This window comes from Nestor notabilis, unplaced genomic scaffold, assembly GCF_000696875.1.
Source record: "Nestor notabilis isolate BGI_N333 unplaced genomic scaffold, ASM69687v1 scaffold12188, whole genome shotgun sequence".
In the NCBI taxonomy this organism is placed as follows: Eukaryota; Metazoa; Chordata; class Aves; order Psittaciformes; family Psittacidae; genus Nestor; species Nestor notabilis.
The window spans coordinates 5,202-27,340 of NW_009940648.1; the positions used below are offsets into that span (position 1 = coordinate 5,202).

Sequence of the window (22,139 nt, forward strand, 5' to 3'; positions counted from 1 at the left end):
ACGGCTGCCTTTTACTCTGTGGAGAATGTAAGGCAGATGTGGGGCAGGGACTGCAAGAGGAGTGTCTGTGGGGTGGTACATGGAGTTTATCTTTACTGACAATGGGGTTTTCTGCTTTGGCTTTATGAGCTGTCATTAAAGTATGGATTACGATTAAAATTCTTACCTAAGCTGAATTGCTTCCTTGAAGTAGTGCTTTCTCAGCCTGCGTGTCTTAAGGGTAGTTTCTAAAGGAGGTCACATTTCTGTTTCAGGAGTAAAGGCTGCAATATTAATACTGCCTTTTGCTTCTGGTAGTGTGAGGAGATGGAGACATTTGCAGAGAGGTCAGAATAGAAATAAGCCAGGGCAGAAGTGATAACTGAGGGCTCTGTGGCAGGTAACCATGTAGGTTGTACTGCAACTCTTCAAGCGCTGTTTCCCTGCTCTCTTGGAGTCCCTTCAGGCTGCCAGTCTCTGTAGTGTTGGGGTTAGAAGCTGGGTATGGGTTTCATGTGAGCAGGCCTGATCAGACCCCTCAGGATTAAGGCAATGTCTCTTAAGAGCTTGTGTTCTGGTGGTGTCAAGGGGGGTGGTCTGAGAAAGCTGCTCTCCCAGTGCCAGATAAGAATGCAGCTGGAGCTGGGTAGAATGTCCAAAGGGTTGTTGACATCCTGCTGGTTGCCTGTGCCTAATTGTTGTAGAACGCTTTCTGGGCATTATCTGCTTGCTCTACCTGTTCCTTTTGAATTATAGCAACAATTAGGAAGTGCTGTTTGAGAGTACACAAGTGGCAGAAAATGACCTGATCTGGGAGAATGGTTACATGCGAGACAAGAACTCTGGGAAGCGTTTTATAGCCCTTGGTAGTTCGGCAGCCTGGTACCCTCTTTTACAACTGTGTGAATCATTAGTGAACAGTGTGATTCATACACAGCTCATCATTCACATAGAGCTAATGAATGAGTCCCTGACTGCTGAAGAGAAATGACGTGGCAAAAGATGGGAATGAGCACCTCAAAAGAGGACAGACTTTTTTGGCTTTGTGGCAACTGCATTTCTTCCCCCCTGCCCCCCCTTTTATCTACCTCTTCCCATGTAGCTCTGAGGCATTAACATCTTAACAAGCAAATCTGGATCTGTTGCTGCAGTCCCTCAGTGTACATCTTGTACCCAACTGGCCCATTAACATAATGCAACAAGTCTTTTAAACTTGGAGCATTGATAATTGGAGAGGGAGGAGGGAGAGCAGGGGAACTGTGGCAAAACCAAGCCTCCCAGTGAGTCACAAATGTCTGAAGTGCAGAAATGTCTGTTCCACTTACCAGTAATTGGGCATCCGGGCTTTCTGCATGAGGTCAGATGGAGCCAGTAAGGCCTATTCAAAACATGCCTACGCAATTAGGTTTTGTGATGTGTTGCCTTTGATCCAAGGATTTCAGAGGGGCATTGATTCACCCTCCCTGTGGGGTATGCAGTAGCCACTTATGCTGATTCAATGCTCTTTGGTAATACGGGATGAAGTTAGGATCTGCTCGTGGAGCTGCAGAACTGAGTTGGGATCTGGGTGCTGCTGGTTGCCTGAGCAGCAAGCACAGTGTCAGAGCTGGCTCCAGTTGGGGACAGGAGGAAGCATGGAGCAGCTGACATTAACCTGTATGCAGGTAGTGCATGGTAGACTAATGGGCTCACTGTTACTTACTACCTGTGCAGCCTTCAGGCACGTGATACCTGGCCAAATTCTCTCCTATGTGGAGGAATTAGAGGTCCGTGACCTGATTCTTCTTCCACCTCCTTTCTGTCCCTGGGGAGTGATGCATGCTGAGCTCAGGAGGCAGGTCCTGGAAGCAGGCCAGTGACTGCTGAGTGGAGGAAGCACTACCTTGCCTGACCCTTGGTGAGACACTAGCCAGTCTTGCCTCTGCTCCTTTACTGAAGCAGCCATTTGCTGCCTCCCTGTGGGAGCTTTCCCTTGCTGCTGAGGCAGGGGGTGCACTGCGAAAAGCAGGCTCACTTTTCCATGGTGGATTCTGGCTTTGTGCCTCCCTAGCCTGCGTTTGGTAAGCTTGCTTGGCATCTTGGGCCTTTTCCTCTTTGAGAAGGTCAGTGGGTTAGGGTAAGAGGGCACAATACCATTTCAAGGCAGTCCTAATGTCTGCGTTCAAGCTGTTTCTGGTTACACAAAGTGTTTTTTCTATCTGATCTGCCAGCATCAGGAAGATGATATGCAAGATTCCTGCCTAGGGCTCTGGGACAGCACTCCAACGGGAGAGCTTGGCACTGTGCGAGCCATGGAGGCAATAGCTGCATGGCCTCATGCTGTTCAGCTGAGTGATTTTTCCTTTGTCCGGGGTAGGGATGGCATTTAGAGACTGATGGATTAGCTGTCTGGGGTGTTTCTTTGACTCAGGGGAGGGGGGGCTCACTTTCTCCAATCTCAGTGCTTATGTTGAAAAGTACTCTTGAGGAAAGAATTACTTGGTCTCCTGGCTCTTTGATCCTCCCCTCATATCCGCTCTGCCCTCATCTTGTGCTTTTTCTCTGCTTCTGAGGCAGCACTGGATCCAGAGAGCTCATCTCTGCCTCACGGTTGCTTGGGAACTGGTCTCTTCTGTATCTTCATACCCTTCTTTGGATGACATGGAAACCTTTGAGGAACAATTTGTATTGATGTTGCTTTTCAGTAGATGACCCAGAGTTTTTGTGTGTCCTGCTGTGAAATGCAGAATGCCTCCGAGGTGGAGGTTGTGAGGTTCCTCCTGAAATGCTGCGAAGAGTACTGCCAGCAGCATGGCTTTCAGCTCAACTTTACATGAAACATCTAAGGAGCTAATGGTAGGTCCCATTGTCCAGTACCCACTGTTGTGTGCTCTGTCTAGGTATCCATGCAGCAGTCTTTGAGCCCATCATCTGAACAGGGAGTGGGATTTCATCTCTTTCTGATGGAGACCTCACAAAAAGCTGTTGCTTCTCTAGCAGCAATTAAATGGAAGCATGTTGGCTTTGTTTGTTACAAAACATTCAGCTGATGTTCCCACAGGCAATGCAGTCTTTGGGTAAGCTTCCAGATGACCTTGCCTCTGAAGGCTGAAGGGGTCCTAGACTCTTAAGATTGTCTCTGCTCTGTCCTAGCAGGCTAACAGGATTTCCAGGAAAAGTTAATGTAGCTTTTGTGTCTGCTGTTGTGTCTCCAGATTTGGCATCTCAAGTGGACTTGAGCCACTTCCTATTTGACAAAGACTTTGTCTTATTAAAAGACACTACATCTTTGAAGGGCACAGCTATGAACTTCACAGCCATAATTCATAACTTGTAAGAGCATATGCATAGAACTTCCCCACAGCAAGGTCAACACTGTTGCATACAGGACTTACGTGTGACTAGGGAGTGTCTAATGGCCTGTGTTTTGTAAGAGAACCCAAACCAGCAATCTTGTACTTGCCTATACCAAAGGATGCTTTTTATGTACTTCATTCAACACCTCTGCTCACATACAGGATCAAAACCCTGTCAAATATTCTTTACTTCCATTACTGTTTGTGTGAACTGTGCTCTTGACAGTCCTTCACACTGTGTAGGTATTTGTTCAGAAGTAGCTCTCTTGGACCTGTGGGATTTGTCTGGTGAAGTTCTGCCTTGGATTACATAGATGGCACTGGCATCTGTCTTGCATCTGTGTCAATAATGGAACTGGTCTAGCCATAGTATAACATCGACAGTCTTGGTGGTCCAGGCAGCTTGGGCTCCTTGGTACATGTGATGCCTGCTCAGTAATCCACAGTCCTCTTGAATGGAGACTAGCAGATGTTACTTTGGAAGGTAACGTTGCTTGAAGCAGTATATGGCAACAGCTATGCCACAGAAAGCTTCCTAGCTGGGGTATGTGGTTAAGATCTGATTATCTGAAAGCTGTTTGCTCCGTGCCTTTGCTGGTCTCTGGCAGTCACATATAAGCCTTGTCCTGGGGAAAGCAAGATGCCCATGAAGCCAGTGCCCTGTAAAAATAAGCTGCTTTTGAGTCATAGAGAATGACCGACCTTCCTTGCCTGTGTATCTCCACATTACACAGTGTGCTATTAGTGTAAAATGTTTCACTGTGGAACAACTACAGCTCAGCTGCTGTTTGTCAGGTCTCCTCTGATACCACAGGATAGGCCAGTAACTGCTATTTATATAGCATGTCTGAAATTGATGCTCTCCCTTGCCAGTACATACACCATATTCCAGGAGACAGGTTGAGCGACTGTTCCTCTTCAGCCTTCTGGTTGGGATTGCTTTGGCGCCAAGCTGAGGGTAGCTACAGTCAGTGCTTGCTAGTTTTTGTGTGGTATGCATGTAGCCATTTCACTGACATGACACTGTGTAAGATGGTTAGAGTCTTTTAGAAAGCTACTAGGCCAGTTTCCAGTTTCAGCTGAAAGCTGAATGTCTAAGGGTCTGCTCAGCTGTTCCTCCTGCCAGGCGAGAGAGGAGAAACTGAATCCCTGTGGATGAAGATGGCCACCCGGAACAGGAGGCTCAACTGCCAGCTGTAATGAAAACCATCGTGGGATGTACTTGGCAGCTGGATTCCAGCGTGATACACTGCTCACTTTGTGCACTTACCTTCTGTTGTGGTGGCTTCCTCATGCTGGACCATCAAGTACACAGTGGGCACCGCTCCTGGTGGCTGGAGACTTGGAAGAGCAATCCAGCTGTTGTGTCTTCAGTGAAATCCCTGCTCTTGCTTCTGGAAAGAACCCAGCAGTTCTCTTAGTCTGCAATGCCACAGCTGTCGAAGGCACTTGAGACTGTCGGATGACACTTCTTAGGCAGTACGGGAAGGTCCTGCAGCAAGAATGGAGCTGCTGGATGCCGTATGTAGTACCTCCTTGCAGGAACACTGGCAAAACTTTTCCCTTTGGGATTCTGGGGCTAGGTTAGTGATGATTCAACCACTGCACACAAACTTGATAACATTTGCTTTTAAGCCTTTCTGTATCTGGGAAAGCTGTTTTATTGTGGTACAGTTGTCTGAAATTCAAACTGTAGTAACGTTGAAGTTTTATTACTAGAACAGGCTGTCCTATCCACAAACCTTGGTTCCCTACAGAACTCACTGTCTCGAGAGCAAAGTGTGCTTGGTTTTGCTTCCTCCTTTCCCCCAAACAGCTCCCTGGCAGGTTGTAGGAGCAAAGCTGGAGCCCACCTGCAGTGGTTTAGGAGCAAAGTTGGAGTCTTGATTATTGTCCTCTATGCTAGAGATCGCTAATGCTGGTACCCTCCAGGCCACACTAAATCTGAGCTAATTACCACTTACTGGCAGGGTTGGTACAGTGTGAGTAGTAACCATCATACCCAGCCAGTGAGGTGGTTCTGGTTTTCCAGAGGTTGGCACTTACTTGCCTCATTGTTCCTTTATAATGTGTGGATAGATGCCCTTAATGCCTTAAATTGTTTTCTCCTCTGCAGCCCCTTGTGCAGTGGCACATGTTGTGCTGTCCTGTCATCGGGGATATTGGTTTCTTACAAAAGCAAACATCTCTGTTTCTTACAAGGAGCATTTCGGGTCTTGATGTGCATACTTGGATTACAATGACAGCTATTTGGCTGCTGTGCAGGCACTCCTTAGCCCAGAATAGGGACAGCAACTGTATCTAGCTGCTTCAAACTTCCTGGCTTGGTTCAGTCTGAAGGCATTAGCTTCCAGCTGATCTCGTATAATTTGTCTTGGGTGCACTAAAACTGGAGGAGGCCAGGGGAACCTCTAACAATGCTGCATTTTGAAATTGGGATCGTGCTGAGCAGAACATAACCTGGAGTGCATCAGGGCAGTCCTTCCTGCAGGAGAGCTGTGGTTGATACAAGGAAGAATGCATGTGCAATCCAGAGCTGCCAGTGTGAGCACTGCCCTTAATCTAGATTGATTACTTAATTGTTCACTGTAACAATTCTGTGATGAAGTTCTGTCTGGCAGCATGGTCACCAGGGGATTCGTGGTTGGAAATGGTCTGCCAGGCAGCAAAAGTCCCATGTGCTTCATGCAGAGCAGAGCCTGTTGGTTTTACAGGTCTGCTGCTTGGAAAGGCCCCTTTTGGGAGGTTGTAGTCAGCATGATTTCCCCTACTTCCTTCTCTGAGTAAACGTGCTCTAGAACCATGTCTTTGAGCAGCAGCTTGCATAGAAACTGTTTCCTATGTTTTGTGTCATTATGGTGAATTTAGCAGATGGAACCACAACTGGTTTTTTTAGACCTTGCCACCCTGCAGAAAGGTCACATGCAGGTACCAGCCTGCTTTGAGAGGGGAAAACTGCTCTTGTGTGGCAGGCTAACAAAGTCTTAGTGGTGCATGAGGGAGTTCTGCAGCTGTCCTGATCACTGGTGTGCAGGTGTGCTTCAGCTGGTGATGTGCTGCTCTCAGCCTCTCTGGGACATGATCAGATCCTGACAGCGTGCTTGTCTAAGGAAGAAGGAGGTGAGCAGGGGGGATGCTGACTGTTACCTTCAATTAGCTGGCTGCCTAATGAACTGCTTGGTTGGGTGGATTAGCTGTACCCAGCAGGCAACAGCAGCAGCACAGTGGCAGGGGCTGCTTCCCCTGGGGGTGCTGGGGACCTGAGTGAGGAGCTGGTGGCTCCTTGTGCTCCAGGCTCCAACAGCTGGGGATGCTGTGAGGTGCTCAGGCTGCACGCCTGCTGTTCTGCTGCATTCTGTAAGAACCAGTTAGTGCCTGAAATAGCTTTGACTGAGTAAATAATGGCGAAAGCAGGTCAAATCCAAGAAGTGCAGTTGGTATTGGTAATGGAAGGTGCTTTTGGATCTAAATCCAGGCCGCGTTTGCTGAAGGGTTGGACCAAGCACAGTACAGTGCTGTCTTAAACTAGTTTGAGATGTACATGAGGGAGAATGCATCATCTAAGAGACCCGTTTAATTTATTTGCTTGCATTAATGAATCACGAGAGCTTGTGAAGTGCACATTGTTACCTTGGGTAGGGTGCTTTGGGCAGGGTGTTCCTGAGGAACAGTGATTTGCCTGACACGTGACTCTGCCTTATAGATAAGAAGCTGTGTGTAAGATAAATAACCCCTAGTTGCAGTGGCCCCTTGAAGGTGTGGGGTTGGTGCAGTCCAGCCACTCGCAGCACACAGAGTTGTGCTCTGGCCAGCAGCTCTTCTCATGCCAGTGTTTCTGAGGCAGTGGAACATAACATGAGGCCAGGGGCTGGGATCTGAGGGGTGGCTTCCATTTGAAAACTGAAGGTAGGTAGTTTACTGAAGAACGGTCTTGGGAGGGAGGGCACACTGGGTCTTCCTCCTTGCTGTTCCCCTAGCTTGCTGTCTGCTCTTTCCCCTCTGTCCTCAATACAGGGATAAGTGCATTAAATCTCTTCCTAGCAGGAAAGCCGTGCAGTGCCCAAGGGGCATAACAGTCCCATCTGGCACATCGGGATGTGCTCAGTTTGTTCAGCAAGTTAGGTGTGATGTGCAGAGCTTTCCAGTCTCTGGGAAGTCGGAGAATCTCCTCTTTCAGACGAAGAAATGAACTCAAAGTCAGGAAGAGATGCTTTCATTCTGATCAGGCTCTTACTCAAAGGAGCCTGCTGGGAATGATAGGCCATTAGGTCTCCCCTAAGGCTTGTGCCATTCACTGCGGTAGTGAGCTGCTTTAATTGAGTGGTATATGGAGCATTCTTGGCTGGTGTGACCTGGAAGTCTGAGAGCTGTCAGCATGGCTCAAAGCTCCTTCTGGGAATAATGCCTGCAAGTGTCTCTTCACGACTTTCTTGATGAGTGTGTATGGGGATCTTGGATATTAAAACCAATTAGTTGTCTCTAAGGTCAGGGACTTATTTGACCTACCAGCATCTGTTTCAACTTGGCCTGAATTGAAGATCTTTGGAAGAGGGCTGTACAACTTTTGTGAAGAGGCTAATGAAGTGATGCTTTTTAAAGCACTTCCCTGCTGTCTCTGTAGCCCAAACACTTCAGGCAGGATGCTAGAGCATGACAATCTGAATTAGCAGCAGGCAGGTTCTCTGTTAGTCTTCTACTGTAAGAAATGTAAAATAGCAAAACCTGGCAAACCCTCTCCCCCCTTGTTTTTTAATGGCTGAAAAGCACTTTGGTTCTCTGACACAGAATCCTGAGTAGAGGTTTTTCGTCAGAGCTTAGCTGGTTTGCCCTTGAGAGGGCTGGAGGACACAATGAGAAACTTGATTTTTATGCCATTACTCTAATGTGAAATATTAGGTCTGGGTTAAATTTGAGACGATGCAGAAGCAGCACTTCAGACATCTGGGATACTTCAATGGCAAATGGCAGGTACCTGCTGGAAGGCAGATAGGAACTTTCCTGATTTTCATGTTGGCCTTGGATGGATTTGAACCACGAGGCTGCTTTAGGGATTAAGTTCTCTGCAGGATCCACCCAAAAGCTGTAGGAAAAACAAGTATCAAACTTACTTTTTCATTTAATTTAAGCCTGTGCTGTGATTTGTGGGGTCTTATCTCCTGACTCTCTGTGCCTGCGGTTGGTGCTTAAGCACACTTGATCTAAAGCAGCTGCCGGAGCTGGTCAGCTTCTCTGTAAAGCCAAGAGCTAGTGGGAAGGTAGAAAAGACTAACTGCTACGAAAGGGTCCTTCCAGTTTGGTTTTCTTTATTTAAGGAGAACAAAGTGTTAAATCAGCACTGGGGCTGGCTTGTGCTACCAGCTGCCTGGGAACAAATGGAATGGACTTTAAAGCATTCTTTAAGTATGTGGCCGCATCGTGTTAAATAATCTCTGCTGGGGACAGCTTCCATGCCTTTAGCTTGCAGCCCTTAGCCTCAACATCCATGCTTTCTTTTTCCCAGAGTAGTATCCCAGGTTAAATGAGCAGCTTTCGGAAGACTTGCTTGTTAGTGACTGACTTGAACACTTGCTTATGGAATCACATGCTTCTGAAGAGCCTGGTTTTGTTCTCTTCTGTCTTCCATTACTCCAGCAGAAGGGGAATGACACCAGTAACAGTGGAGTGAAGCATCCTTGGGGGAGGGAGGCAAGACAACTGCGTGCATGGAATATGGTATGAATACATGTGTTGCTTTGGCTGGTGGCTGCTCACAACCCCTCTCTTCTCCTTTCTCAGCAATGGTACCAGCATGATATCGTTGATCATTCCCCCCAAAGACCAGATTTCACGAGTGGCAAAAATGTTAGCGGATGAGTTCGGCACCGCCTCCAACATAAAGTCTCGAGTGAATCGCCTTTCAGTACTGGGAGCCATTACATCTGTACAGCAAAGACTGAAACTCTATAACAAAGGTAACTTCTAGCTTGTATGGATGCTGGCAAACTTCCCTTACTTGGAAGCAGCCTTAAGTTCCTGCATTATGCAGTTTTCTGCTAAGCAGATCTGTTGGCCTGTGCTGCTCTCTTTGCACTGATATTCCAGGTACGTTGCCTGTGGAAAGCTACTTCAGGGGGGCCCTTGGGACTAGAATAGTGAGATGGTCCTTGTCTCTACTAAGCAGGCTCATGATTCTGTCCTTAGCAGTGCTGACTCTTATTAAACTTGGGCAGCCTTAAAAGCTATTCCACAATAGTTCATTTGCATTAAACTAGTGGTTTTCCATCAAGCAGAAATTTATGTATGCTTTCTGTGTGCCACTGTGCAGCCACCATCAAAAACACCCAGGCAGTCTGTAATGATTGCTGGATAAGTGTTCATTGTCAATGTTTTTACGCTGGCAAGTGGTCCTCATTGAGCTGGTCAGTCTGTAAATCACTGTATAAGAATTAGGAAAGCTTCACAGGGCTATCCAGCCTTTTTCAGGATTCTATGAGCTTGCAGGCTCATGGGTTTAACAGCCAGGTACATGTTCTTGCAGCTCTCTTGCAAGTCTTTCCCTTAGTGTTACCTTTAGCTTCCTGCAGCTCTTCAGCATAGGTGTACTAAATTAGCTTGCTTTCCATTGTAGAGATCTGGGAGGGAATGAGGTGGAGGAAATGGAAAGTAGAAAGCTTAGGAACTTCAGTTCCAAATGTGCCTTAAGGCACAAAACGTAGTAGTTTTTGATGGGTGCAGCCTGCAGTATTTTTTAGTGATTTAAAATTGCATTGTGTCCTTTGTAGTACCTCCAAATGGTCTGGTTGTTTACTGTGGAACAATTGTGACAGAAGAAGGAAAAGAGAAGAAAGTCAACATTGACTTTGAACCTTTCAAACCAATCAATACGTCGTTGTATTTGTGTGACAACAAATTCCACACAGAGGTAAGAAGTCCCCTATTACCTGCTGGTCCTGCAGTAGTCAGACTGTTTTGCTAGACTCACTGGAACAGTCCTTGATGTGCAGAGTTCACAGTCTGCAGAGCAGCAGGCTTTATTTAAGGCATCCTGCTGGTGAAGCCACCAGCTCCTAGTACAGCTGACTTTATGGTCCAGTTAGTAACTGCTGAGTTTGTGTAACCCACAGACATAAGCTTTTCTCTGTAACTGGAGGCAGGGCTTTTTTCTTAACCTCAGAGGCCATAGATTTTATTCTAAGCCAGGCCTTAAAGTAATACCAAGATAATATTAATGTTGCCAGTCCTGATACCAGATTTATTAACCAAGACCCTTGATGGAGAACTGGCAGGTGCCCAATCTGCCTGGGATAAAGTGGGATTATTTTTATTCAACATCTGCTTACCTTAGTTAAATGAAGGTTTGAGGCATATTTAAAGTAATGTGGATCACACTAGTCTTGACTGTGTGAAGTTAGTTCATTGCATCTGTTCTGGCTCTGCTGGCAGTTGCAGAGGTCTCTATTTGTAGTAGATGACTGACTGCCTTTCGTGTCCATGGGGTCACCACGATAAATGTGTGGACTGAGACTTAACCGCCTGTCATCAAACCTGCGTGACATGGGCTTGACAGGCCCTTCATTGATGTAGTTCTGCTTGTTTGCATGGGTTTTTGGAGACCTGCCCCATGACTGGGTTTCGAAGGGTTAGGAGTACAGGAAGGAAAGATGTGCTTGTTGCATAGGTGAGGTACATTGCTATTATTCCGTTTCCCCACCAAGGATGAAATCCCAACACATCCGTGACCTACCAGCAATAACAGAACTGTGCACAGGTACACTGTTGAGTCCTGCTAAGCCCACATGTCCATAGGCAAGAGGTAAATAAGAGAATTCAGGAGAGAGTCAGAGGTGCAAAGCCAAGAGATGCTTGTCCCTGCAGTTGCTGGCCGCGGATGGATGGTGCCTTCTTCCCCATCAGGAAAGGGATTAATTTAGTCTTGTCTGTAGCTGCTGCCTCAGGAGTTGTTCACTACCAAAACAGTAGCTGCTGCCCAGTGGGCTGCTGCTGGGGGCAGTGAATACACTGCTGCTGATGTGCAGCATTGCTCAGCAAGAGAGTGGCAAGAACCTGAGACGAATTTGTGGTAATTGCTGCTGCTGCTGTGATTACTAACAGCACCTTTCTCCATGGGCTGTTTGCTCTGCTGTGTCTATGTGATTATTTTCATTGGTATTGTCCGTGCTGCATGACCAAACCTAGTTGCAAAAGCCTACCATATACATCTTGAGCAGCGAGATGATGTTAGCACTGAAGTCCTGATTGGTCTCTTTGATTTGATTGTAGAGCTGTGTTTTTAACCTAGTGGTTTCCCCAACATGCAATTACAACCTAACTGGTGAGGGCATCTGGCTTGGTACATCAGCAGCTTTCCAGCGAAAGTGCGGGCATGTCAAGGAGCAGAAGGAGGAGGTGACCTTCACCTTTAGGCTGAAGCAGCAAGGGGGAAACTCAGCCCAGACTGAAGGAACAGAATAAAAGCTTGTGCTTGATAGGTCAAACTGTGGAAGTGCTGACATAGAACTGATGAAGGGAAAATAGAGGGAATCACTGATCATTGGATACTTTATTAAAATAAGAGGGAATCAAGAATATCAGAGCCATAGGCATCTGCTGCTTGGCAAGAGGATCTGATAAGATTTCCTCTAGATATTTTATTGCCTGTGTGAAACCAAAGTAACTTCCCAAGAGGGATATGAACCCTGATGTGTGTCTGAAGGGTAGGATTTGCAATGACTTATTTTGATACCTTGGCTAGAGCATTCATTCCAGTCACACGATTTGCTTGGCTCTGTCCCAGTTAAATAGATTGCAATGTAATATGCTGCTTCCTCCTCTCATTCATCCCACTGCTGAGGAATTAATACGGAATATTTATTTTGGCCAGTAGATTCCATTAAACTTTAGTGTCTGTTTCTTTTAAGCTTGAAAGCTGTAGACTTGGTTGTGTGGATTTTGGCTAAAGATGACTGATGGTTTTTATCCTTTCCATTCAGCCCAATAATCAAGCTGGCAGGCATGCAGCCAGTTAAAAGGTCCTCTGCAGTAAACCAACACCATCACTCTTTCAGTATTAAACTGGTGACTTCAAACAGTCTGTAATTTGACAAGTTCTCCATCCTGCTGATGTGGTTTTACCAGCTAGAAGGAGGATTCTTGCTCATACTTTTATTGAGCATGTGTAAGTGAACAGGAGTGGGTGTGCTGAACGTTCCTGCCTGCTCAGGCTGCCCTGCGGGAACAGCGGCTGCCAGATGCCCTCGAAAGGAGTGTAGAATGTGGGTATTTGTGGATGTCCCACACCACCAGAACCAAGGTTGAGCAGGACAAAAGTAACTCAAAAGCCTTGATATTAAGCAATAGATTAATGGTTAGTCAACTTAAATGACCTTACAGGATGAATTTAGCTGCCTTCTTTAAAGGGAAGATAACTTTCATTTTTCAGCATATACTCTATAACCAGTTATGTAATTATTGCTGCTGTTACTTAATTCTGCTTTGTAAGGCTGAGTTTGTCATAGCCACTATTGATTTCATCATTCTACCTTTGGGACTTGAAGCCAGCAGGTGCAGCAAACCAGTATTTGTTGTAGTAGGCAAGTTGGAAGTCTGCATTAGTGCTTTGCAGGATGAAAGTAGCCCAGATAGCCTGATGTAGTGAACAAAGCAAATTCTGCTTTCTTGGCTGGAATGCTAGGAATATTCCTCTTCTAGTTTTGCAAACCAGAGAGGTGATGCAGCCTCATAGAGGTGTGATAGTTTCACTTTCCAGAGCTGATCTTTAGGGTTTTGCTATTCCACCTACCTGCAACGTCAGGCGATGAACTGGTAAATACAGTGAAAATAGTTATCAAGCCTGAGCATTAGGTTCCTTTTCTGCTCTTGGCAGCATTGTGTGAGGTAGTAATCTGGGACTGCCAAATGTGCTGCTCTTCCTCTAGCTTATTCGTATATAATAGCAAAGACCACCTACAGAACTGAAATTTACTGGGGTGTACTGTTTCTGGTTGCCTTTCTGAACCAGGGTCCTTAATAGACTGGTGCTTAATGCTGACAACATCCTTTTCTGTTCCAGGCTCTTACAGCGCTGCTTTCCGACGACAGCAAGTTTGGCTTTATTGTAATAGATGGTAGTGGTGCACTCTTTGGAACTCTTCAAGGAAACACAAGAGAAGTCCTGCACAAATTCACTGTGGATCTTCCAAAGAAGCATGGTAATGCACTAGTCCGTCTAGACTGTTTGCAGCAGAACATCATGAGGTGGGATGGGAGGGTAGGAGCAGGAAACTTGGCCTGCAGGTGTTTAGCTCTACTCAATTCTTTGCTTCCTTGAAATCTGACAGCAAAGCCTCTAGTCTGAGCCTTCTGTCAAAATTAATGAATCACTGGAATATGCAGTTGATCTTCAAGTCGTGCTTCTTATTTCTTGGAGCATTTGACCCTTTACTTGATTTTGGGGATAGTCTTAACCAAATATTACTAGCGCAAGTAGTAATACCACTTGGTAGTGTCTTTAAAGTTTGCATCTGATGGTGTTGCATGCAAACCACAGTGAAAAGCAAGAAGCTGTTCCTTGCAAGAAGCACAGAACCGTAATTGAGCAAGCAAAATTGTAGTTCTGCAGTAGTTACTGTCCTTGGTAGACTGGGATGAGACAAAATGAAATTGAAACATCTCCCCCAGTAAGTTCCTGCAGCAGTGTTTACTGGGATGCATTGCATCAGCAAGAAAAGCACATGAGGCAGTGCAACAAAGGAAATGGCTTTTAATGAAGGTAGAGGATATAGAAAACGTGCACAGATATTCAATTTCTAAAGAAAGTTTTGAGTCTGTATAAAAACAAAAACACGCTCAACATATTTCCCTCTTTGGGATATGTGGAGAAAAATCCCTTGCTGTGAGTGAACCCTCTTTATTCACTTACTGTTTCAATGAGCGCCCCTGGCTCTGCTCGCGGCAAACTAACTCTGGAGGCTGCATTTGCCCTTGGCTTATGTTATTCAGGGCCCAGTTGGAACCATGTACTGGTAACCTTCCTGAGCTGAAATTACTTCCAAATCACTCCTTCACATCTGCTCTCTTGTAAAGGTAGAGGAGGTCAGTCTGCCTTGCGTTTTGCTCGCTTGAGAATGGAGAAACGACACAACTATGTAAGGAAGGTAGCAGAGACGGCTGTGCAGCTCTTCATCTCTGGTGACAAGGTGAACGTGGCTGGTCTCGTTTTAGCTGGATCAGCTGACTTCAAAACTGAACTAAGTCAATCTGACATGTTTGATCAGGTGAGTGGCCTCCTCTGAGCAAAGCCCAAATGTTTAAGCTGGCAGTAGTAACAGTGATATTTGCAGTAGCTACTTTGTATGAGATACATCTAAGGAGGAATATAACTTTGGTGTCTTAAGTCATTTGATCAAAACTAAACATCTGATGTATCCTAATGACATAGGATACCTAATATCCTAGGAGGATTTTCTAATGCCTTGCACAAGGAGGTAGTCTCCTTTTCTTAACAACAGTGCTAGGAAGCGGTCTGTCCTCCCTGGTTTGGAACTGCCTATTCACATTCTTTCTGCTTCCAAATCTAAAGTAGAAGCTTTATTGGAATTAAGCTCTGCTAAACCTAATCTCTGTGTCCCTGTTGCCTAAAAACTGCACTTCAATATCAAACATTCAGAGGTCCCTCTGACTCAGAACCTCTGCTTGCAAGTGAAACAAAATAGATTAATGCTGTGACTCTTGCCAGGTGCTTGTTCTTGTGGCATTATGAAGTAGTCTTGTGGCAGTGCTCTGTAATAGACTCTTTTTCATGTCTTGTTTTCTTGTTTAGCGGTTGCAATCCAAAGTGCTCAAACTAGTTGACATTTCATATGGAGGAGAAAATGGATTCAATCAAGCAATTGAGTTGTCAACTGAGGTCCTCTCCAATGTGAAATTCATTCAAGAGAAGAAACTAATAGGTATGTGACCACATGTTCAGCTTTCTGAGCCAGATGTGCTTAACTGAATATGCTGAGCTTGCTGTAAGCCTCCTGGTAGTGCCTTTGTGTGCTACCTCAGCCCTGCGGTGGTTTTTGAGGTGGACAAAGCATGACTTGTAGTGGTTCTTTGTTACCTGAATGCCTTCTCAAATGCTGCAGGACTTAGGAGACTTTAAGTGGGGGGCATGTTGGTTTTTTCCCCACAGATCTTCCCTGTTTATCCTTTCATCAGTTAGATTGAAAGCACAGGAGGGCAATAGTAACGGCAGATACCTTACACTATGAAGGGTGAAGTTAAATGGTTCCTGCTGGTGGGTTAGTCCAGTTGATTGTTTTAACAGCAAAGGCAAGCCTTTCAGTGGAGTGAGATTCCTGACAGGGCAGTATTTCAGGGAGTATTTGTTAGATTTAGAACATTCATCAGCTTTCTGCTGATGAATGTTCTAAACTACATGCTCTGACACGTTACAATATCCTTTGCTTCCTTCAGCAGCATTACAATCTCCTTTTCCAACTGCTTCTTGCATTCAAATCAGACTTCTTTAAAGCTCCATGTGGCATGATCAGTGTTTATGACAATCTCTTTCTTTGTATCCTGGCTGCAGGACGATACTTCGACGAAATCAGTCAGGACACGGGGAAGTACTGTTTTGGGGTTGAAGATACACTAAAAGCTTTGGAAATGGGAGCAGTAGAGATTCTGATAGTCTATGAAAATCTGGATATCATGAGATACGTTCTGCACTGCCAAGGCACGGAGGGTAGGTAGTGCTTCTGTGAGACTGAAATGTCCATGAAGGTTAACACTTATGCCATCTCACTTGGATAAATTATGCTGGAGGAACTCCTTCAGTAGATCTTTAAGGACTTGGTCAAGAGGATGTCACATAGACAGGTCACTAACTTGCAGCTTCCCAGCTACTCTGAAAAGTCTGAATGAAAGTAGCAAGCTTCCACTGTGCAGGAAGAATTGCAGTGCAGGGGTGGTGATTTATCACAGAGCTAGTACAAAACCTGCTTTTCAGTTGTGAAAGTATAAATGTGGCACCAGTGCTTCATAGAGGGGATTCTCACTTGACTCATGGCCAGAAACATGATTCTTACTGACCACAGACGAACCATAATGCCTGCAACAGGACCTCTGCCTCTTTTGGTGTTGACATGACAGTTACTCCCTACGGGTGTGTTCGTTTGGTTTCTCATACAGCTTCACAAAGAAAGAAAGGCAGTGTCATAGTATCCTAGAATGGTTTGAGTGGGAAGGGACCTTAAAGCTCCTCCAGTTCCAACCACCTGCCATGGGCAGGGACACCTTCCACTAGAGCAGGTTGCTCCAAGCCCCTGTGTCCAACCTGGCCTTGAACACTGACAGGGATGGGGCAGCCACAGCTTCTCAGGGCAACCAGTGCCTCACTACAGTCAGAGTAAAGTATTTCTTCCTAATATCTGTTATTCCTAATATCTGTTGTAATTGCTGGCTGTTACCAGGCTCTTGCCGTCTTTAACCTGCACCTGGTAGTTTTATCCAAACTAATTTTTTCCCCCTCCCTTTTCAGAGGAGAAGATTCTGTATTTGACACCAGAGCAAGAGAAGGATAAATCGCACTTCACAGATAAAGAGGTACTTCAGCTTTGGGGCCTGTAGATTTATTCGCAGTATATTGGAGCAGCTTCTGAACATCTGAGCTTAGTTTGTCACAGGCATGTGAACATGTGTCACCTTTCTAGCACTCAGATGAGACTTCAAGATGACAGCCTGTGGCTCTTCCTGTTCACCTTCTGTGTAACCCCTGGATTCCACACTTGCTTTATTTGCTTCCCTGCTACCAATTCCAAGATGGTGTAAATGAAGTGACAGGCAATACGGGATCTTTGGCCACCATCAAATTACCTGCTAGAAGAGTTTGGTAGCCACTGTGCAACATGCAGGCTAAGGTCCCAAACCATAACTCCCTGTTTATTGTGCACTTACGTGGTCACAACCAACCAGATTTTGCTTGTGCAGGTCAAAAAACCCTGATAGGGTTTGGGGTCTGTATTACTTTGCAGTGTAAGCTGGGCAAAGAAGTCTGTCCCTTGCAAAAAGGGTGGTCATGTGTCTCATGCAGGGACTGCCAGGGTAGCCTTTTCCCTCCTGGTGGGGCAAGTGCTAATTCCTTCTGTGCATGGCAGGTTTCCATTGTTATCTGCAATGATGTTGCATTTCTATGCCAATAATCACCTGACCTCCTGCTTACAAAGCTCTGTATTTGCATAGATCAGTAGTTCCTAGAATGAACAGTGCCTAGTTAGATGAGTGGCAATGGACTGTTTGTGGGGTACAAAACAAATCTAAAGAAACACTAAAAACTAAGTGTGTGGCATGAGCTGACACTTGAGCAGAAAGAACAAACAAGGTGTTTTCTCTCCTGCTTCTAAGTTCTGAAGTGTGGGTTCCCAAAACAAGGCCTGTCAGGATTTAACTTCTTAACACCAGGAGCCTTCTGCTTGTGCCAGCGCTTGGCTGATACAGATGTCTCCCAAATGCCTATCACCCAGACCCTGGCAAATGTGTTGGCTGCTCCAGCCTGTGGAGCAGGAAGGTCTCTCTTTAAAAATGAAAAGACAATAGTGGCCTTTAGGCCAAAGACAACTTTTGGTATGAATTTTCTCAATACCTAACACACAGTGATGTAATTTTTTTGTTACTGTTTTTCCCACCCTCTCAAATGTCTTTCTAGACTGGCCAGGAACATGAACTGATAGAAAGTATGCCCCTTCTGGAGTGGTTTGCAAACAACTACAAGAAATTTGGAGCAACATTGGAAATTGTTACAGACAAATCACAGGAAGGATCCCAATTTGTGAAAGGCTTTGGAGGAATTGGAGGTAAACTGGAAGAGAAAAATGTTTCTTTTTTTTAATGGTTGATTTGATAATCTGGTGCCAGTGCAAGTGGGATTAATCTTATTCCTATTAGTCATGATACCAGTTCAAGAAACTTATGTTCATCAGGGATCTGCAGGTGAATTCATTCCATATTCAGCACGATGATGCTGCATGTCATGCAGCTGTCACTTTCCAACTGTGTTCCTCAGATGCCTTTGTCCTTCAGAGAGCTCAGAGGGTGGAGGACTGTCCTTCTTTCCAGCTGCTGAATTTCAGAAGGGCTGTGAACTGCCTCACTCTCTGCACAGTTGTTGTTTTGTGGCAGACCATGCCCTGCTGTGTAGAAGTGCTGTATGACAAACCCCAGCCTAGTTTCTGAAGCAGTTGGATGTCTGTTATTCATCTCTCAGAACTTCCCTGTGCTTTGCTCCCTGGTCTTCCCTTCTTTTCAAAATAAAAGCATTTTTAGCCCAACTTGATGGAGAAATGAGGCTTCTGAAATCCTTCAGTCCTCCTCTCGAGCTCACTGACTGGTTTCAGCTAAGTCTGGAAGAGGAGCAGATAGCTGCTGTGCTTGTCTGACAAAAAGCATTAGCAGGGTAGAGCCAGCCAGCTGCTGTGCACCTTGTTCTCCCCAAACTATTGCAAAGAGGAATTTCTAAGGGCCAGAGAACACTCATCAAAAGGGTTCAAGCCTGAATGGTTTGGCCACATAAGGAGCAATAGGTTTCTAAGTTTTCAGGGTTTGTAATTCCAGGAGTCCTTCCTGTCATCTCAGATACAGTCTCTCTGCATGGTGGGCTACTTCTTGCTACCATGCTCCCTGTAGACTTGAAATACTTCTTGAATACCCTTCAGCTAAGTAAATGTTTCCAGAGATAAAGGCTTCCCAGAAACCCAGGCTGGTGTTTGAGGAGGGAAGAGTCTAGGGAGACAGCCACGAAGTACTGCTTTTACTGTTGTAAAAGTTACTTCAGTGCTAGCTGCCTTCTGAATTTAACTGTCTGAGCAGTTAGAGTAGGTCAAATGATCTGTCACTGCTGCTTTTTGGAGATACAGTCCTCCTAGAATAGGTTCAGCTTTTCTAGCAGAAAGCTGGCCTATGCTGGGCAGGTAGGTATTCCTTCTTTTTGGCACTAAATTACACCAGGCTGTAACATGGCTGTGGCATTTCCACACTAGCTGGATGTCTGCTGTCAGTCCTCAGCCCGAGCTTAACTCGCAGTACAAGTGCTAAGTCAGCTTCTGTGAATTGAATTGAGAACCTCTTGACGTGCAGACAGGGCTCAGGAAACTGTTTAAATGCCTTTCTAGCTCTCTGGATTTTGAAGAAGCTAAAGCCTGTTATTTTTCCCAGGTATCTTGCGGTACCGAGTGGACTTCCAGGGAATGGAATACCAAGGAGGAGACGATGAATTTTTTGACCTTGATGACTACTAGGTAGTCGACCTGGGTCCGGCAAAACGTGCCTCGCCCCTCCAGCATCCAACCCAAGGAGCAAACTCATGGTGGAAAACACAACAGATCCCTGCCTTAGAATTGGAACATTTCCAGAACTTGATCCACAAACATTGGATTTAAAAAAAGCAAAACCCTACACTTTGATTTGTCATAGTGTCAGTACAGCAGCAAACTACTAAGTTCCTATATGCCACTTTGGACTAATTTAAAAAGAATCCCAATTTTTACTTTTACTCAATGGTGAAATTGGTTGCTCTTGTATTTTATGAAAATGATTTTTTTAACCTTCATGATACATTAACTGCTGTAAAACCTCTTCCTTCAAAAAATTAATAGAAGTAAGATCCTACTGGTTTGTTTCTTTTTACTTTGATTGGAGAGATCAATTGCTGCATTTTGCAGCCCCATGACCCATTTACATGGCACTCTCAGCTTAGACTGCAGAAGAAGAAATGTAATGAAATTGGAGCCGTTCATTCTCTTCTAAAGAATGAGAAGGCACTTACCTTGAGTGCTAGCTTATGTGTGGCTTGCAAATTCAGATGGGATGGGGAGGCTTACCAGCCAAACGTGCTTTAATCTATTTGTAGAAGCACTGCTCTCACAAACTAGGAAACGCACTTCATTGATTGCAATGAAAATGCTGCTGAAGTCTTGGGCTTAATTTGGATTTGAGCAGTGCAGCCTTCAGGATATATTATTATTATTATTATTTTTTTTCAGTCTTGACAAAAATAAACACCTGATTTAAGTGAAGTAAGGTACACTTTGCTTTGTTTTGTTCCTCAGTAAGTTTTTCTTTTTGCTTTAGGACTGCGTAAGGTTTCCTTGAGTATGTGAATTCGAACCCACAGTTCTTTCATGGAAGCGGGTATTTGACAGGAGTAATTAGCAAATGGGAGTCCTTGATGGAAACCTTAGTGCTGGTGTGTTTGGAGCGTTCTATATGTGTATGCTGAATGTTAGCACAACCCATGGGACACCCATCTCCCAGCACTAAGGCAGTCTGTGGGATGGGCTCGCAGGTCTCCTATAAATCTGATGCTGAACATTTAATGTGCCCTTCATGGGTTAAAACTTGTGGTTGCATCAAAACTCAAGAAAGCTTTTTGTCACACCTGCTATATAGAATGCACTTCAACCTGCTTGAACTGGCAAAGGGTTTTTCAGGTGGTGGTGCAGGCAGAGGGTGAAGGGAGCATTGGCAAGAGGTAATGCACAGGTCTTGCTGCTTTTTGGGGGTTACTGGGTTCTCTGACATTGCGGTGCCTGGTAGTTCTGCTCTGTCACTCCTGGTGCATCGGTCAAAAGCAGCTTCTCTTCCAAGCTGCATACCTGCCTACTTTTCCCATAATCCTGTTTCACTTGAATGAAGGGGGAGCTTGTCTTAAAACTTCTGCCACGCTGTTCTCTGAGGTCCAAAATGACAGTCATTGTGAGCAATACAACTCGTACCCCTGGCTTAGAACCTGGCAGATCAGGTAGCTTTGCTGGTGTTCTCACATCAAAGCTGGAATCTCTCACAGAAGGTGGGCCCGGGTCCGCTGCAGATGTGCACAAACCCAGGTCTGAGCACATCTGTGGTCTCCATGGCGGTATGTTCATGACTTTGCCATTGTAAATGGGTCTAATGTGACATGACAAGACCAGAAAAATTGGATGTAAATTTACATTTTTTGAATATACTGCTTGTTGTTTCACATGATACATTAGGGTATGCAGCTCCTTTTTGTAGTTTTTATTTTTACTATTTAAGTTTGGAAATGATGCCAAATTTTTTGTATTTCTTTAATCAATGTGTTCTCTTCAGTGATATATATTGCATTATATATTGATGTGTATATCAATATATACTGATATGTATTACACTTACACATACAAACACGTTAAACGGGGGTGAAAAATCCTAGCCTTCGCCTACTATATAGCCTCTGCAGAGAGATCCCAAGCAGTGATATCTTGGTGTTGTGATGTACAGAAATGGAGAAGAGTATTAAACCATATTTAAGAATATAGTAACGACTCCTGGTTTATTTCTCTTTAGTCCAGGCAACACCTGCTTTACTCTCAGCCCAGGGTCAGATTCAGGTCAGTACTTCAGTTTTGAGTCAGGTCTTTCACAGTTGGGCCTGAGCAGCAGATTTCTTCATCAGACCCAGTTGCTCTTTTAAGCTGTAGCAGAAATCTGACTTCAGAACAGGGGGGAAAAGCCACCAACCCAAGTTTAAAGGAAGTTGTGAATATTACTCAGGTGGTCTTCTGGAAGATGAAGAAAATGCCTGGGAGAGGCAGGAACCTGCCCTTAATGTTCCAAGCACACAACACATGGGTGGGTGTTTTTTTTAGGAAGGCTTTTCCACCCTGCCTCTTGATGCAGGACAGACCTGGATCAGCAGTGCACTCATCTGCCCCATTTCCTCCTGTGCCTGAACTAGGCACATGGATGACTTTCTCCCCCATCTGGGAAGGTGACATGTAAGAGACATGAATATCAGGGATTTTAAGGGATGCTTTATGTCTCCTGTAAGCTGGTCTTGCCTGGAAAGTG

At 45.1% G+C, this 22,139-nt stretch overlaps 1 protein-coding gene across 1 annotated transcript; it reads left to right on the forward strand.

Annotated features, from left to right (window-relative positions):
• The first annotated feature begins 9,090 nt into the window (after window positions 1-9,090).
• ETF1 (eukaryotic translation termination factor 1) lies at window positions 9,091-20,472 on the forward strand. The gene is made up of 9 exons (XM_010020466.1): window positions 9,091-9,265; window positions 10,076-10,215; window positions 13,363-13,501; window positions 14,376-14,566; window positions 15,112-15,241; window positions 15,868-16,023; window positions 16,819-16,883; window positions 17,983-18,130; window positions 19,488-20,472. The coding sequence occupies exons 1-9, from the start codon at window positions 9,103-9,105 to the stop codon at window positions 19,568-19,570; spliced, it is 1,215 nt and encodes a 404-aa protein (XP_010018768.1). The 5' UTR covers window positions 9,091-9,102; the 3' UTR covers window positions 19,571-20,472.
• The last annotated feature ends 1,667 nt before the right edge of the window (window positions 20,473-22,139 follow it).

What these genes read in the sequence shown, in the direction of transcription:
- ETF1 (XM_010020466.1), top strand. Translation starts at nt 9,103, where the DNA reads ATGATATCGTTGATCATTCCCCCCAAAGACCAGATTTCACGAGTGGCA. An exon ending in GGATCTTCCAAAGAAGCATG is followed by an intron (nt 13,502 to 14,375) that starts GTAATGCACTAG and finishes TCTCTTGTAAAG; the next exon opens with GTAGAGGAGGTCAGTCTGCC. An exon ending in AATCTGACATGTTTGATCAG is followed by an intron (nt 14,567 to 15,111) that starts GTGAGTGGCCTC and finishes TTTCTTGTTTAG; the next exon opens with CGGTTGCAATCCAAAGTGCT.